This window comes from Pyrus communis, chromosome 4 (genome assembly GCF_963583255.1).
Source record: "Pyrus communis chromosome 4, drPyrComm1.1, whole genome shotgun sequence".
NCBI lineage: Eukaryota > Viridiplantae > Streptophyta > Magnoliopsida > Rosales > Rosaceae > Pyrus > Pyrus communis.
This window is the reverse complement of record NC_084806.1, coordinates 24,260,535-24,277,880: the sequence shown is the minus strand read 5'-3', so window position 1 is coordinate 24,277,880 and position 17,346 is coordinate 24,260,535. Positions and strand designations below refer to the sequence as shown.

Below are 17,346 nucleotides of genomic sequence, written 5' to 3'. Positions count from 1 at the left end.
ATATTAGCTTCAAATGGCTAATTGTTGGTCAAATGAACTACGATCAATTTGCCATCCCAGAAGATGAGGACTTGATATAATGACAAAGGGATATAACTAGTCTGGTGGATCCAATCCCGACTGAGCAATGCATTATACTCGGTCTTTAAATCGACTATAAAAAATTTGGTCATATGATTTCGACCTGCAATATTCACCTTTAAAGAAAGCACTCCCTTAGTCTGAGATTTGTCACCGACAAAGCTACTCATGGTTACTCGTGATGGAATGAGTTCGTCGTTGGAACGGCGTAGTGTTTTCATGATAGAAACAGGCATGACGTTGACCATTGCTCCATAGTCGACAAAAATCTTGGAAATCGGGTATCCTTCAATATGGGCCGTGACATACAACGACTTTAAATTATGAAGATTAACAGATGAAGAACGGGGAAACAGTTCGGCGAAAGATTTTTTAAGTTATCATCTTTGTTTACTTGCTCAATCTCTTCGGTAGCCACAAAATCGACTTGCATAGCCTCCTCGGCAATCACGTCGCCATCTAGGAATTTGGTTCGGAAGTGGTTGGCATGCTTTTGCCAGATCAAAAGCCTCTTGGCATGCTTTTTCCAGACCGTACAAGTCATTAGCCGAATGCTTCTTGTAAAACTCCCACATGTATTCCAGAGCTTTACCTAGAAATGGCGGATGGAGATTCTGTCAGACTTTGATTAGAGGCATTTGCGGGGGTAATGGAGGAAGTTTGCTTTCAGCTTCCTTCCGGAAGTGCTCGAGGCATACTTTCATCTCCCCGGGCCAAAGAAAAAGTTTGATTCGCTTCTCAGATTATTCAATTGTGGTTTCAAAATCATGATCGATCACCTTCTTTCCTTGAAGCAGCTCGCCATGATTGCCGAAAATTGTTGGTCATCTTCATTACCCATTGTTTCTTTCGACTGCCATTTGGTAGCCGAAGTGGCCTGGCCATTCGTCAGCGAGCCATACATTCTATTCTCTGGCGGGGCATTTTTGCGACTTGGACAACGCAGTATATACATCGGTATGGGAGTTATAGCTATACCAACGATGGTTGCATGGCTTAGGTGGCTTGAAAGTTTGCTGGTTTGCGGGTGAACTCGAGTTTCCAAAGTTGCGCGCATAATAATTGTCATTGTAAAATAGTGTGTCTAAATCGAGTCGTCGTCTAGCCGAAGGCGACCAGCTATTCTGTGTTTAAGGGCCGAGCCTAACGAAAACTTTCTGGTGTTGGCCTGCACCAAGCACCTTTTCAAATGTTGTCGCAGTTGCAGACGCCAGTTACGGTGCTTCAGCCCGAAGTGGCTATTCCTTTGGTTTAGTTATGATGATGTTTGATTTGCATTGACTATATAAAACCAACGGCCCATTAGTTTCCTCTGTGCTGGAGTCTGACATTGACTCGGCATAAGCTAGGTTTAAAAAGTATCTGGATGGCTCGTCTGAGGATAGATCGACCTTCAATCGCGGTCGAGAATTTTGCTTAGGGACGTACTGCTTTGGGATGAACTCGGTTTTTCCCTTTCTCTTGTCCTTGGGTAGGTGAGCATCTACCATGCTTACCATTGCCGTAGGGAAAGGATCGACGTCAATGATCATTTGAGATTTCTCAGGAAACTTAAGTTTGCCATTGTCAATCCAGCTTTGGATGGCGTTGCGAAATACAACACAATTGTTTGTCGTATGCTTGTTTGACTTGTGGTATTTGCAATACGTTTTTCCTTTCAAATCTTCAGCCTTGGGGATATTATGCCCTGGCCAAAGCTTGACGATTTTTGCGAGTAACAACTGGTCAAAAATGGCATTAGCCTTCGTGATGTTAAATGTATTAACCTTTGACGTTTTGACGGCAACCTTCGCATAAGCCGAGAGAGTTTTGACATCTTTGGAGTTGGTGTGAGCTAACGCTTTGCATACGTATGGTTTGTCAATGACTATCTCGACCGCATCTATACTGGCATATTAGGATTCCTCGCCTTCGGCCGATGCATAACTTACCGTTGGGTTCTTGTAGATTGTCCCTCGAGTTGGGGACTTCGAGATCTTCTCTTCTCGAAGCAAGTAATCATATTGCTCGACATGTTGAGCCAATTTGTACATATCTCGAAAGTTTGGCCCCAAGAATTTCTTTTTGTACTCCACATCCAGGCCATTTAGGGCAAGCCTAACAAACTCGACTTCAAGGAGGGGTACTCAGCACCAATTTCTTACCAACTTAATCTCGTAAGATAGTCCATTGGTGACTCATCGGATGATTAAACCATCCAGGCCAAAGAAGAGATTGACATTTCCATCCCTGGCCGATAAAATTACTCATGAAATTTCTCTACTAATTCCTCCTAGCTTTAGATGGAGTTGGGTGGAAGGTTGATGTACCATGCGAATGCTGAGTCGGTCAACGAGAAATTAAACAGTCGTAGTTTATGAAAGTCACTGTTAACATCTCCACATTGAGCGGTGAATCAAGCCATGTGTTCTAATGAGGATAAGGATGATTCTCCGCAAAAAAGCTAAAGTCTGGAATCTTGAATCCCTTAGGACACTCGAACCTTTCTATAAAGGCTAGATATGGGTGAATGAATTTTGGGAACTTCAACCCCTTTTTTAAGGCCGAATCAATCATTCTCTAGACTTTGACCATGTTAATAGATGCCGCTTCTTCTCTTTGGTTAGTTTTGTGATGTGAAAATTAACTTGACACACAAATTAAACCCTATTGATGACAATTGTAGTATATATGCAAGTAGGGATCGTTCTAGACCAGGGATTAACTAGGGATGCTAATCAACACAAATAAGACTCAAAAACACTAAATTAGACTCTATAGACTCAAAACTGACTCAAATCACTCAAAACAGCAACAAACAATAAAAAAGACTCAATTCTAGACCTAACAAGTGATTATGACGAAAATAAAACTTAACTTGACTCAAAAGACTAAAATAAAATAGATTTTGACTCAAATAACAAGACTAAATGAAAGGGGGATTGTTTTTGACGAATTTAAAACTTAAAATAGAAACTTTGCAAAAAATACTTTGTAAAAACGAATTTGGGTGAATTGAATGGGTGAAAGACTAGTTAGAGGGTTCATCTCCACACATGCAATATGCATACAAACCAATTTCTAGTTATTATTCCTTTAGACTATGAATGACAATGCCCCAAATTGACCATGAAAAGCATAAATTAACTTTCAGATTTTCCTTAACTCATTGAATTGGATGGAATACGCATCGCAAGCAAATTATCTTTCTCAAGTTCTCTATATGAACCGCATAATAAAGATACATATCAAAAGTCATGAAGTTCTATGAAAATCATAAGCATTGACAAGGTATTCATCACTATGAAACACATGAGACTTATGCCAAGGATTCACTTAACATGACTGTGACTAGCAACCTCTACTACTTGTGAATATAAGCAAATAACGATTAGGTGAAATTCCCTTATACTCTAGCATCAAATTCATGCATGCAAATTAAGTGTTGACTCTCAACCAACATACATAAACAAGTTTTGATAACTCAGATAAGCAAATCACATTCAAGACTTAAGAGACAATAACTGGATGTAATCAATTCATATAAAACATATAATCATGGCTTCGAATTCTCCTCCAACTATAAGGAAATTAGTTCCACATGATTGCAGAAATTAACAATGAAATCAACATAATTGTAAAACTAAAACAAGGATAGAAGACACCCCAGAGACGCTCAAACACTCCCAAAAGCTTGGGCATAGGCACTGCACAAAGGCTTCTCCCTTCCTTTTTTCTCCTTGCTGCGGCACAAATTGAATTTTTTGATTTTCTCTCTAAGTTCTCCCCCCCTATTTGGGGTTGCACAAATGTATATATATGTATGATGCATGAGAAAACCCTAGGGAAATCAGAATTAGGTCTAGGGTTTGGTAGAAATTAGGTGAGAGAAAGACTAGGGTGCGGCATAAAGCTTGGGCCTCAAGAAAAAGGTCAAAACCTAACTAATTTATGAAAAGGCTTTGCACAATCCAGATCCACAAGGAATAAGGCCAATTCAATTCAGAATCCAAGAGGAAAAAGGTTAGGGAAATTTGCCAGAAATTAGGGCTTCTAGAAACTTTGTATTTTGTGGCAGATTTTGGTACTTCTAGAAGAGATAAAGGGGAAGGGTGCGGCACATTTTTAGGAGCAGATAAGGCTTCTAGAAATCAAGTATTTAGGTCCCCTTGCAGCTAGAAATAAGGTAAAACAAGATTAGGTTAGGATAACATAGGATAAGGTTGTTTAGATAATATTTTGGATAAGATAGGATAAGGTTCCTTCTTTGTAGTTGATTCCTTATCTTCAAAACTTCCAATTTTGCTTCTCCCACTCTTTAGCACATTCCTAGACACCTTTGGTCTTCAAATTCGTCTATCCATCTTGCTCCACTCACAAGTTATCCAATTGATGCCCAAAACTGCTCCAAATGGCTCCAAAATGCACTTTCTTGCCAACTTTGCCATTAGGACCTACAATCACACGAAAATAGCTTAAAACACTATAATAAGTAGTAAGTAGCTAACTAAATGCAAGGAAACAACATAACTAAGTAGCATAAATATGCTCATATCGTTCTGTTCGATCCACTGCTTGATCCACAACTTTTCTCTAAGTCAATCATTTTGAGCCGAGCAGATCCTGTCTCGGCCTGTACCGCTGGCAAGGGGTTATTCTTTAAAAGAGGTTGCCTAGCTCAATCAGCAGGTCCAACATCATGAACTTTATTAACAGAAACCTTGAGCAATCTGTTGTGCACGGCGCTATTATCATGCATCTCTTCAAGTATGCTTTTTACCTCTTGGCTGAACATTTGCTTAAACTGCCGGGATTGCTCTTCAAATTGTCGCTAGAGAAAAGATCTAAATGGTGGATCAAAGGCCTTATCACCATCCTCGTCACAATCCTCCACTAGCCCTTCAACAAAAATGCCTTTTGTCATTTTGGTGGGGATTTCTGCATCGTGAGTTTAACTGCCGACATTAATTTCCTTTTCTCGACGTGTTGTACCTGTGACTTCAGGTGTTACAACAACAGGAGGATTTTGTGCCTATGACAAGCCATCATGTCCTAGGCTTTGGATTGTAGATGGAAGATTAGTTGTTGACTTACCTATGACTGTTTTCTTTTTTACTGACGATGTTTCAATGGTCATGAACTTCGTAGTTTTAGCACTGGGTCCCAATGGGCATGCCAAAATGTTGACCCTAAAAACTACCAAGCCTACGTGGTGTGTAGGCTTGGTAACCTGTAACACCTCACTTCACCAAGAAAGCTGATAAGATGACCTCTACCAATAAGGACTCAAAAATCCTTGTCAATCGAGACTTGGATAAATAACCAGTCGACCTCAAAGCAGTGCTGTCGATCCAAACTGAAGGTGCTCCTCGGTCAGCTGATTCTACGGCTCCAGTGCTGTCTATCTAAACTGAAGATGTCGCCGGTTGCCTTCATAGTGTTGTTTATCTAAATTGAAGATGTGTTGGCAAGAAGAAAGGGGAAAGAAGATAAAATCTCAAAGATTGTCGAGAAGCTTTACGCATGGCAATTTGTGTGTTGATTTGAAAGGGTTTTGAATGATGCAGTCACTTCCCTATTTATAGCAGCGAACCCCCTCATGGCCGAACTAGAGATGTACTTGGATTAGAACTCCATGTCCAATAGGGATTCTATAGGGTTTTTTTTTTCTTCAACCTAATGTGTTAAGAGTAATTCGCCAACGCATGTAGATTCCATCTTTATTAAAAAGATGATACAAATGATAATACAAATAGATGGTAAGAGTAATATTTTTGATGTATTAATGGGTTCCATCTCTTTAGTAAAATTAGTGTAGAATATCATTTATAGTAAAACAAAAGAGTACATTTTTACTCACCGTCACTACCCTCAAGCAATAGTAATACTCAACACCCTACTTATTATCTTTAAATAGTTTAAATTTTAAAATTTGTCTTAGAAATAAGTTTTAAGTTTTAACTCATATTTGCCCTAAAGATTAAAGAAAATTAGGGTAAATTTAGAAATTAAAATTTGAGTTTTATTTCAAGGATTGAAGCAGGCCTGAGCGGCTTGTGTCTAATAATATTTCAAGAACAAAATCAAATTTGTAAAAATTAAAAGGTAACACAGAAAGGGAGGAGGTAACGTTTGTACCTGAAAGTCAATATTAAAATGGCGGCTACTGCCTGGCAATCCTCGTTTTTCGCATGCCTGTTGTAATTGCATCCCCTTCATTACAATCTCAGCATCCTCCTCGCCCTTCAATTCGATTCCATTTTCCCCTACAAATTACAAATTACAAATTACAGTTCAAAGAGAAAACCCTAACCTCCGAATGCTGCTGCAGAGCTAAAACCCCTCTCTCGTTCCCTTCCCATGGCCTGCGTTCGTAGGCTGCTTCCTCTCTGCTCTTCCATCAACGTATATATATATGTGTATATATATATATATATATATCTCTCTCTCTCTCTCTCTCTCTGTGCACTTATTTTCGTACTTATAACTTCCAATCTTATTTGTTGTTTCTGTTTCGTTGCAGAGGACGAGCTTCCCATCTTCTGGTTCTGGAGCTCTGCAAGGTTCTCTCTCGTCCTCTCTGATATATATATATATTTTATTTTTTTATTTATACATGCAACAATGTTTATCCGATATTTTACAAGAATATCAATTGCATTGAAGTGCCTCAAATAAAACGCTTGTTGAAAATGTATATTGATCTTTACGGCTGTTGAAATTAATTTTTTGTTTCAATTTACTTGAATATAGGTTTTCGAAGCTATGGAGCAATTGCTTCCGAGCAAACTCTTCCGAGCAATTTACCTGAAGCTGATACTTCAGTTCTTAATGATGAGATAGCACAGATTCGACGTGAATTTGATGCTGCGAAGCAGAGTTTCCTCAAGATTCCAGCCGCACTTAAAGCAATGCCTAAAATGAATCCGAAAGGTTTGACGGTGCACTCTTGTTACTCGGTTGAAGCTTCATTACTCATGTCAATTGTAATATTGATTAATGTAATGTATTGAAATTAGGGATATATGTAAATAAAAACCTGAGATTGGACAATATTCAAGTTTATGGATTCGACTATGATTACACGCTGGCACATTATTCTGCCAATTTACAGAGCTTGATATATGATATGGCAAAGGAGCATATGGTAAATGAGGTTAGTTTACTCCCTTTAAGCATTGTTGATATAATATCATGGGGCTATGGTTTACATGTAAACTCTGTGTAATTAGATATGATCGTTTGTGATTTGTCAGTTTCGGTACCCTGAGGTTTGCATGGAATTTAAGTATGATTCGACTTTTCCCATTAGAGGATTGTATTATGATAAGCTAAAAGGGTGCCTATTGAAGCTGGATTTTTTTGGGTCAATTGAACCAGATGGATGCTACTATGGTCGTCGTAAGGTACTTAAGAACTAAATATATTAACTTATATTTTCTGATTATAGTCTATTGCTTTCTAGAACTGAAAGTTTTTTTATGGAGGTATTTTCTTCATACGTCTGCCTAGGCCCTAGGTTACGAGCTACATTTTTGTTGGCTCCCACATATGGAAAAGGAAAAAGAACTCAGATGTGAGAATTTTAATGATATTAACAAACAACATTGGCTGTCACAATAAATCTGAATGAGTATCCAATGCTTAAGGAAAAGTACTTTTCTTCTGTCCAAATAGTACAATCTACTTTGTTGTCATGTTATATGAATAATGAATGATTGGACACTGGTTATGTTTATGTGGAAAGTACAAATTAGAGTTTAGGCTTTTGTCCTTGTGAAAATTTGACAATTATTATTTCATTGCTCCATGAACTTATAGACTAATAGATTTTTTTGAGAAGAATAGACTAATAGATTTTGATACTCATAATCTGTTTATAGATTTATTTATTTATTTATTTTTTCCCTCTTTTTGGAAATGAAATTCAGCTTAGCAGGAAGGAAATTGAAGAAATATATGGCACACGACATATTGGTCGTGATCAGGCCCAGGGACTTGTTGGGTTGATGGATTTCTTTTGCTTTAGCGAGGTTAGTTATGCAATTATTTTTATGAGATTCATGCATGTATGGGCTGATATTAACATTCGTCCACTAAAACATTTTTACAAATAGACATCTCCTATAGGCATCTTCTGAAAGAACAAAATTTGGGGATTTGGTAAGTTTTGTGGGTAAACTGTATTAATATTAGTAATTTCTTTGGCCCATACAGACCGACATTTGGTATGCCAGGTGAAAGGAGTTGAGTTAGGACAGGGAACTTATCACTTTATTCTTCTTTTTGGTATGAACATTGATATTAGAAGAACAAATTTAGTGGACAAGCTGTCAGTCCCCGTAAGGCGTGCAGAATCCTGAACCAAACCTGCCGATAAAACTGCAATATATTCGTAACAGTTGGGTTAATCACAAAGAAAAATTAAGATACCACCATATTTCAATCTGCATGATAGAAAGAATGACATATCCCTAAATGCTTACAGAATTGAAGCCCACAATGATGGCCTATTGCATTCTGTCCTACATACCTCCAGTTCCTACCTTCCCATAATCTTGAAAATTTGTTCATTCCTTTCCATCTGTAACACCCAGGCAACGACGTCACACAATACATCCGCAATAGTTTTCTCTTTTACCCCCTCCAAATGCAAAATACTTTTTGCACATGCATGTTATGCTCAATTCAGATATTTCCAGCAATACATTAGCTTCCAAAGCTGTGAAGAAATAAGTGGTCTATACTCTCATCTTCCTTTTTACAGATATTCCCTGTTTTGAAAACCGAGTCACGTTCTCCCAGTCGCCTGGTGTCTAAGGATTCATGCTTACCCACCCTTGGATTTGATATCAAGAGTTGAGACTGAAACACTAATCTATTCTCCACCCTTAATATCAAATCCAAGTTTGAGTGACCATCCATTCTTTGGTCACCAGTGACCAAGAGAACATTCCTATTTGAAAACTATCATTCTTTTTAGCAGTTATCTGAATAATTTGTTTTCCTTCTAACCCATCGATGTTTGTTTCAATTGTTACTATGCAGGCATGCCTCATTTCAGATATCGTGCAATATTTTGTTGATGCTAAGCTGGAATTTGATGCTAGCTACATCTATCAAGATGTAAATCGTGCAATTCAGCATGTTCATCGCAGTGGCTTGGTTCATCGAGGAATTCTTTCTGACCCCCATAGATATCTAGTAAAAAATGTAAGCCATGCCACATTTTATGAGTATATTGTGGAAAGATGAGGTGTTCAACCCATGCTAATATTTCTGGCTGCATATATGAGGGTAAAACCACTGTAGCATCTCTAAGTTTCTAGTTTGATCTTACTATTTCTTAGGGACAACTGTTACACTTTCTCAAGATGCTCAGGGAGAAGGGAAAGAAACTATTCTTGCTGACTAACTCACCATATTACTTTGTGGACGGAGGAATGACCTTTATGTTGGAGGTTAGTCAACTAACTCAAAATTCTACCACTACCACTTGTAGCATCTTACCCTGTGATGAGTAATTACTAATTTATGATCTTGTACATATGCAGCCTTTCTATTTATTGAGACCAATTTTGGAATCAACTGGATATGTGTAGATATTCCCTCTCATCATTGAACTATTATGAGATTGGGAATGTATCCATGTATATCCAGTTAATTTGAAAATCTGTGTAAGATGTGCATGAATAAAGATTAGATTTAGTGGTTGGTTCTGTAAAATAGGTGCTAACTTAAGAGAGCTTGTCTGTGTGCATGCATGTGTCATGTGTGTCTGTATAGGTTAGCTTGATCTTTTGGTTATCTGTAAGTTTGTGAGCTATCGATATTAAGTTTACTGAGTTGATTGTGACATGTTCTTAGGATTCTAAGGAATACAGAGACTCCTGGAGGGAACTTTTTGATGTTGTGATCGCTAAAGCCAATAAGCCTGATTTCTACACATCTGAGCATCCATTCCGGTTTGTATCTTCAACACTTTGTCTATCCCCATTTTATAAAGTTTAGCTTCAAAGACATGGGATTCCTGTACCGTATGTTGTGCACCATGGAAATGCTAAATCTGTGACAGATACTTTCTTCACCCTCTTGTGTTGTGATTTTATTTCTTTGGTGTCTTTTTTATTTGCGTTTTAATATCTTAGTTACCCTAGAAAGAGCTAAGCTATCATCTTTTGTTGTTTTATCTTGCACCTTGTTTTCTGGAACTTCAATGCAGTTTCTATGACACGGAGAAGGATAATTTAGCTTTCAAGAAGGTGAATGAATTTCTTCCTAATAAAATATATTACCATGGATGCCTTAAATCCTTCCTTCATATTACCAAGTGGAAGGGACCAGAGGTACTTCTATTCATGTATTTTTTTTTCAAAGTTATTGCTTATAACTCATGATTTTGCATGTCATTATCTATTAGTATATCATGGTAGATAACGTTCCGGTTTATTCTTTAAAAATTTAAACTAACGCACCCTTTGATAGGTGATGTACTTTGGAGACCACCTATTTAGCGACCTTAGGGGGCCTGCAAAAGCTGGCTGGCGCACTGCTGCTATAATTCATGAGCTAGAAGTATGTCTTTTCTTATGCAGATATACTTATGACTGTTCTGTATATTCCAGGATACTTTTCTTATTTAAAATGGTCCTCTATGGTTTCTTATTCTCTCTGGTGTGCTTAATAGCTGATACAAGGAACAATGCTTTAGAACTAATTTCGTTTACTTGTTACACTAGTGGATTGAAAAGATAACAAGAAAAACTAAGAAAACTTTACAGGTTCAAAAATTTCAAATAGTGGCTCTAAATTGCTACAGATTAAATGATAGGTTAGGTGAGATGAATATAAATACTTTTTGAATTTTATTGGCTCATAACTGCTCGGGTTATCACTTATAGCTATATCCATAAATCAGACTTCCTTTTTGTTCCTGTAGAAGGAGAAACTTGATTATTTTCAGTTGAGCAGCTGGCCAACCTTTTCTCTCCACCCCTTCCCTACCCAATAATAAGAAAAATAAACAATAAACAGTTTTTCTTTACTTTCATTTTGATATGTGTAGTCATGGAGTGGTTTACCAATTGCTACCGCAAGCTTCTGTTTAACAAAGGACAAAGAAGTTAGACCTTTTTTTCTTTTCTATTACAAGCAAGAGGTCATAGGTTTTTCAGACAGTACAGAAGTCACAATTATCAGTTTTGGATGGAAAGTTTCTAACAAGAATGGGGTCTTCTTAGTTCTTTCCAAAAGTGAGGCAGATGGAATTTTTTGAGGGTGTCGGAAGTCGAGAGTTGTCCCTCGGTTTTCATACAGAGCTCAAGCTTAAAGGAATTTGAACGTGAAAGAGAAATTGTGGGTAGAGAATATCTGGAATAAGAGAGACATTTCTCTGGAAAATTATAATTGGTGTGTGTAATTGTTTGAAAGAGACAAGTGGTGCATTAGCCCTGAAAAAAGGTGGAGAAATCACTTCTAAACCTGCTAGGGAGGGAGATTCGTTTGTCTCCTTTTCAATGCCATAAAGCTCTGTTTGTTTGCCAGAATTCAGAAGAAGCAAAGAAGATTGCAGAACTGGGCTCCTTTTCCATTAGTGACTATCCAGATGTGATGTTGTCTGGCTGGTGGCAAAGCCTCAAATCAGGCGATCAAAAGGCGGTTAGTTACGGTGGTTGGATTGCTGTTGAGGGATTGCCGCCGCATCTATGGACTAACAATTGGTTTCAGAAGATTGGTGATGCTTGTGATGGTCTGGTGGAAGTTGATCATAGAACTGCAAAATTTGAGTATTTGCTTGAAGGACTGGTTTTATTCTAGAGTTTGTTAATGTTGTTGATGGAAACACCACTTTTAGAGTTAAAATCAGACACTCCCGGCAGCAAGAAGACTAAATTTCTGGTATCCCATTGTGATGGATTTCAGAATTCTGAGCCTTCGCAAAGGTTTGACAATCGTGATCGGAATTTGCAGAGGGTGATCAGACACATTTCTCCGGCAAGGCCAGCTAAAGCTACAGTTCAACAGTCAGCCTGGACTGTTGAGACACGTGACGATTCTCGGATTGGGGAGTTTGGTATCAGTTGGGTTTTACCCGGGGATTGTTATTCTTTTATGGTAGAGAAACATAAATTATCAGTAAAGGGAAGAAAATCAAGGTCTTATGGGGATGAATAGTTTCAGCTATTTAGGGTCATTTGGATGGAAAGAAACAAGCTGATTTTTTAGGACTACGAAGTCAGTAGAAGGGAGAATCTTTGGGATAAAGTTTGGTTATGGTCATCTCTGTGGGCATCGGTTACTACAGAATTTAGAGATTTGTCTTTTTCAGAAATTTAATAGCTGACCCCACTTAGTGGGAAAAGACTTTGTTGTTGTTGTTTGTCTTTTTCAGAAATTTGGCGTGATTAGAATGCTACTATTAGTTAGTATTGTGTTGTTTTCAGAGTTTCCAAGTGTCATGGTGATGTTGCTAATTATCCTGTTTTGTTTGTGCTTTTGCGGACTTCTTGTCCGCTCCTGTATTTTTACTTTGCAATGAAAATTTGTTTCTTCTTCAAAATCAGACCTGATTTTTAATAGACTTCGGTTCAATTAAAAGGGAAAAATTTTATACTTATGGGTGTTGGTTCTTAATTACTTGATTCAAACTTAACATCTAAATTAGCCAATGTTTTGTGTATCCATAGCAATGGGCAAAAAGGATCATGCGAATTCCTTTGTTTTGCTTTTCTGGACATTTCAGTTTGAAAGTCTGAACCATTTTGTGGATTGTTTTTCCATTGATATGTTCTGTTTTTGGCAGGATGAAATACTTATTCAAAACAAGGATACTTACCGCTTGGAACAGGTATTTTCTGATAATCTTTCTCATTTTGTTCATTTATTTATTTATTTATTTTTATTTCTTGTTTTTCGTTGGTGTTGCTATTTTTATTTCTTGATGTTTGTACACCCAACTACTTTGGATTGACAACGCGCAGTGCTCACATATGGTGATCAAATGTACATTACCTTATCCTCTAAGCTCATAAGAAGGGTTCCTGCTATTCAAAGTTGTCAGGTAATTTTCATGCTTCTGAAACTTCTTTCTGGGCACAGGCGAAATTTCATATAGTACAAGAATTGCTTGGTAGATTGCACGCTACTGTTGCTTTTACTCAGAAGAGGGAAGCTTACGTATCACTGTTGGAGGAGTTAAATGAATGGAGGCAGGAGGCAAGTCACAAGATGAAAAAAATGTTTAATAGGTCCTTTGGAGCCACATTTCTTACGGATAAAGGTCAGGAATCTGCTTTTGCCTATCACATTCATCAGTATGCAGATGTCTATACCAGTAAGCCAGAGAATTTTTTGCTCTATCCACCTGAAGCATGGCTCCATGTGCCCTTCGATATTAAGATTATGCCACATCATGTGAAGGTATGCCTGACACTAAATTTTCAAATAATACTGGATTATAAAATAAAAACTGTAGTATCTGTTAAAAAACCACGCTCCTCAGTGAGATGCCTCCGGATTAACTTAGTAGATACAGCTTCAGAAAACTTCCCATTCATTTCTGTTGTAGTGCAATCAGCCACTATAGTTTTTTCAAATTTTGATCTGATAGAAAAGAAAAATGGGTCAGAGACACAGAAATTCCATATTATGCTGGATTGATATATATCATAGATGCGATAAAATTTGAATCACTGTACAAGTATTTTTACGGCAAATGCTTGTTCCAACTTTCATATTTTATAACCCACCATTTGCTCATGTTACCACTCTATTTGTGGTCTCCCTTTTCAAGTTTGAAACCAAATTTTGTAGAAAATCAATTCTTAGTAATGTACTTGCCTAGTGCTGGGAGCTCATCTGGACTTCGTTGGCTTATCTCAAATACGTTCTCACATTAAACACCTAAACTTAATATAACAGCAGGGGGGTGGCGGGAGATTAACGTAATCTGGCTGATTTCTCAATATATAGAACATATCTTTTCTTTGTAGATTTTGATATTCTTCTCTTCGTTTCAATAAGATTGGATATTTTGGATATCTTTTGTTGATTCCTTGAGCCAATCCTTTCTTCATATGTAGAGGCTAGATTTCACCATTGAGACTAACTATTAGATTTGAAACTCTTGAGATATCTGTGCTCTGTTTTCTGAAAGTTGCGATAATATTCTCCTTTCAGGTTCCATCAAGCTTGTTCAAAAATGAATGAATATGATCCCTTGGCAGCATCAAGGTTGGTTTATCATGCAGATTTGTGTTCTTTGTAAGCGTATCAAGCTGCAGGTTCTTTCATTCTTTGAATTGCATACTGAACCCAAAAAATTAGTCACTGGAAGACGGGAAAAAAAGCAAAAACCACAGAAATTTTAACTGAATGGAAACTATAGCCTGATTTAACTTGAAGGGCAAATGTTCTCATCAGAGAAATTCTTCATTGGTGAATAACATTATTAACTGAAGAAATTTGTTTTAACTTTAGATACAAGATTTATAGACCATGTGTAGTTGATTATAATACACGATGAAGATGATTCCTTTCTAACAACAATTTAGGAGGCATTATAATTTGCAGTGTTGTATTTTCTTTCATCAATCGCATTTTAAGCCTGGTAACTGCATGAGCTACAAGAATATTTAACTTTTGTTGATTAGAAGTGTTCTAGGATTCATATAGCCGACCTCACTTAAGCTTTGGTGGTGGTGGTGGTGTTGTTAATCACAAGCGTTATTTTTCATTTTGGGGTTATCCTAATCAGTTATATTTGTCAAAACTGGCCTAGCGGGGAAAGTTTTCACACATTTTCTCCTGGCATGAAATTGAAGGGTCCTGATGCTTGACATGCCTTTCATCAGCGGACCACAAGTTTCTGTTCCCACTCCAAATTGGATCCCACATTCACTCATATATGCTCTCTATCCAAATGATGGGTTGCGTTGCGTGCCCCATATTACAACGCAGCCAATCTTTTGGTACGTGTTCCCTTTTCAAACATAACAATGTCACTTGACATTTTGTATTCTTTTTCTTCATTTTTAAGTCAGATTTCAAACTAAACTCAATCACCATCCGAATTCATGACTTCCTTGATTCCAATTCATCGTTTCGCCGCATGATATGATTGTAATGAGTGATTAGCTTAATCACTTAGTGTGTGGGATTAATCAGGATCTAATAGGTGATTAGTTAAGGTTGTTAGGAATTGCTAGCAGGCAGAAAATGTATACTCGAGTTTTATAAGTGCTCTTACAGTTAGCGGGAATGCAACACTCATTTTAGTAAAAAAATAATATTCCGGAATTAGGAGCTCAGCTCCATCTTCTTCTTCCTTCCTCTCATCCCTCATCTATGATCTTGCTTAGGCGTGGGTTCAAAAAACTGAAAACCAAAAAAAAAAGGGGACCGAACACTAAATCAAAATCGGAAAAAAAAAAAAAAAAAAACTGAATCGAAAAAGGAAAAACCGAACTGAGCCGAACTTTATTAGTTTGGTTTCGGTTTTAGAGGTTTGGAAAACTGAATCCCTTTACACTTTATGAATTTATGCCAATGATGTTTCTTTTGTGAAACTTTGTTGCCAAGTTTGAAACTAAGCCTAGGGCCTTTTCAAGGAACATACTTGGTTCAATTAGGGAGGATATTTCGTTGGTTATAAAGGAATGTTTTGGATGACTTCGGAACTTGGAAGAGCTTCTCTATTTGTTTGCTTTTAGAATGGATATGGTGATCATTTTCGTTGCAATTGAGGTTGTTAATAGAATAGGATTGTATATATACAACTACCTTCCCAGTTTCCCCATTTTATTTTTATTAGTCTACCAATCCAAGCTTGTTTTCTAAATTTCATATTAAAAAAGACCAAGTTTTATTAAATAAAAAAAATCAAAACCAAACAGGAAAAAAAAAAACCAAACCGAAAAAACGAGAGGAAATCGAATCAAACCGAATGAAACCGAACCCACCCCTAATCTTGCTTCTACTTAAGGTTGAATCAGGAATTGGATCTTGGATCCTATCATTAGTATCATCCTTTGATTCCTAATTTCCCTTCATGTATGCCCCGCCACACAACCACGACTCGTTTCACAGGCATGGACAGTTAACTTGCTACGCTCGAATCTTCCATGGAAATGGTCCCTCAATTCCGGCGTGAGCTCAATTTTAAGGGGGGATGGAGTTCCTCGTCGGAGTTGGTTCCTCCAACGGATGATCCAGATCCACATAATATTGGTCATCAACATCCTAAGACTTTGAAATGGCTCCAATCAAGATCTAGTTTGCGAGATCTGTGATCCTGGAGTTCAACCAAACAATCTGCAATGGTACCACAGATTGGATTTCCCTCATTTCTTTGATGGTGATGAGCCTATGGCATGAATCTATAAAGCGGGGCAGTACTTTTGATATTATGACACACCAAATTACCAGAAAGTGCTCACGGTTTCTTTTCATTTGGAGCATGAAGCCTTGCAGTGGTTTCGATGGAGTGATTGTTTGCAGAGCACACCTCGTTGGGAGGAATTCACCAAAGCTTTCTGTCAGGAGTTTGGGCTTTCTATGTTTGAAGATAGCACTGAGGCTTTGTTCAAACTACGCCCAACATGCACAGTAAAATAATCATGGAATTTCACAAGCCAACAGATCTGATGTTGGACCAATTTTACTTAAGAGTTGTTTTTTGGGAGGTTTAAAGCATGATTTGAAGTATGATGTGAAATTATTGAAATCCTCTACTGTCCATGATGCTATAGCTATTGCTATGCAAATAGATGCTAAGCTTAAAGAGCTCAAATCTGGTACCTCTAGGTTAAGTTAGAAAGCTAAGCTTGCCCCTACTTTTCAAACCAATTTCCAAAACACCAAAATAAAAACTACTCTACTTGTGAAGAAGTTGTCTCCTGATGAAGTGCAAAGAAAGAGAGAGAGAGAGAGAGAGAGAGAGAGAGAGAGAGAGAGAGAGAGAGAGAGAGAGAGAGGTGAGTGTTGTTTCTATGATGAAAAATGGGTGAGAGGACATAAGTGCTACTGTAAGTAGTTGTTAATGATGGATGTGGTAGAGGTGGATGATGATATCTCTGTGGATGAAGATGAAATGATTCCTCAATTGCACAATATGTTAAGTGAATATGCTTTTAATGGAACTATGGCCAATCAATCCATGCATACTATGAAGGTTGAGGGGTTTGTTTAAAACCATTATGTGATGATCCAATTTCTTAATTCGAAAGATAATTACTATGGTAGGCCCAAAGAAATTAAACCCTAAGATGTATTTTTAAACTAATCACC

General features: G+C 37.5%; 1 protein-coding gene across 4 annotated transcripts; it reads left to right on the top strand.

Moving 5' to 3' along the window:
* Positions 1 to 6,177: 6,177 nt before the first annotated feature.
* LOC137732323 (uncharacterized) lies at positions 6,178 to 14,648 on the top strand. 4 transcript variants are annotated; one of them, XM_068471631.1, is made up of 14 exons: positions 6,178 to 6,465; positions 6,584 to 6,623; positions 6,814 to 6,993; positions 7,080 to 7,216; positions 7,317 to 7,466; positions 7,992 to 8,093; positions 9,109 to 9,273; positions 9,411 to 9,521; positions 9,928 to 10,025; positions 10,283 to 10,406; positions 10,546 to 10,635; positions 12,863 to 12,907; positions 13,159 to 13,479; positions 14,239 to 14,648. In XM_068471631.1, the coding sequence occupies exons 1-14, from the start codon at positions 6,421 to 6,423 to the stop codon at positions 14,266 to 14,268; spliced, it is 1,638 nt and encodes a 545-aa protein (XP_068327732.1). In that variant the 5' UTR covers positions 6,178 to 6,420; the 3' UTR covers positions 14,269 to 14,648. The 4 variants fall into 4 exon arrangements, with proteins under 4 accessions (XP_068327732.1, XP_068327733.1, XP_068327731.1 ...); XM_068471632.1 differs by having other exon boundaries at positions 6,178 to 6,477; positions 10,283 to 10,322; XM_068471630.1 differs by having other exon boundaries at positions 6,178 to 6,477.
* Positions 14,649 to 17,346: the final 2,698 nt, after the last annotated feature.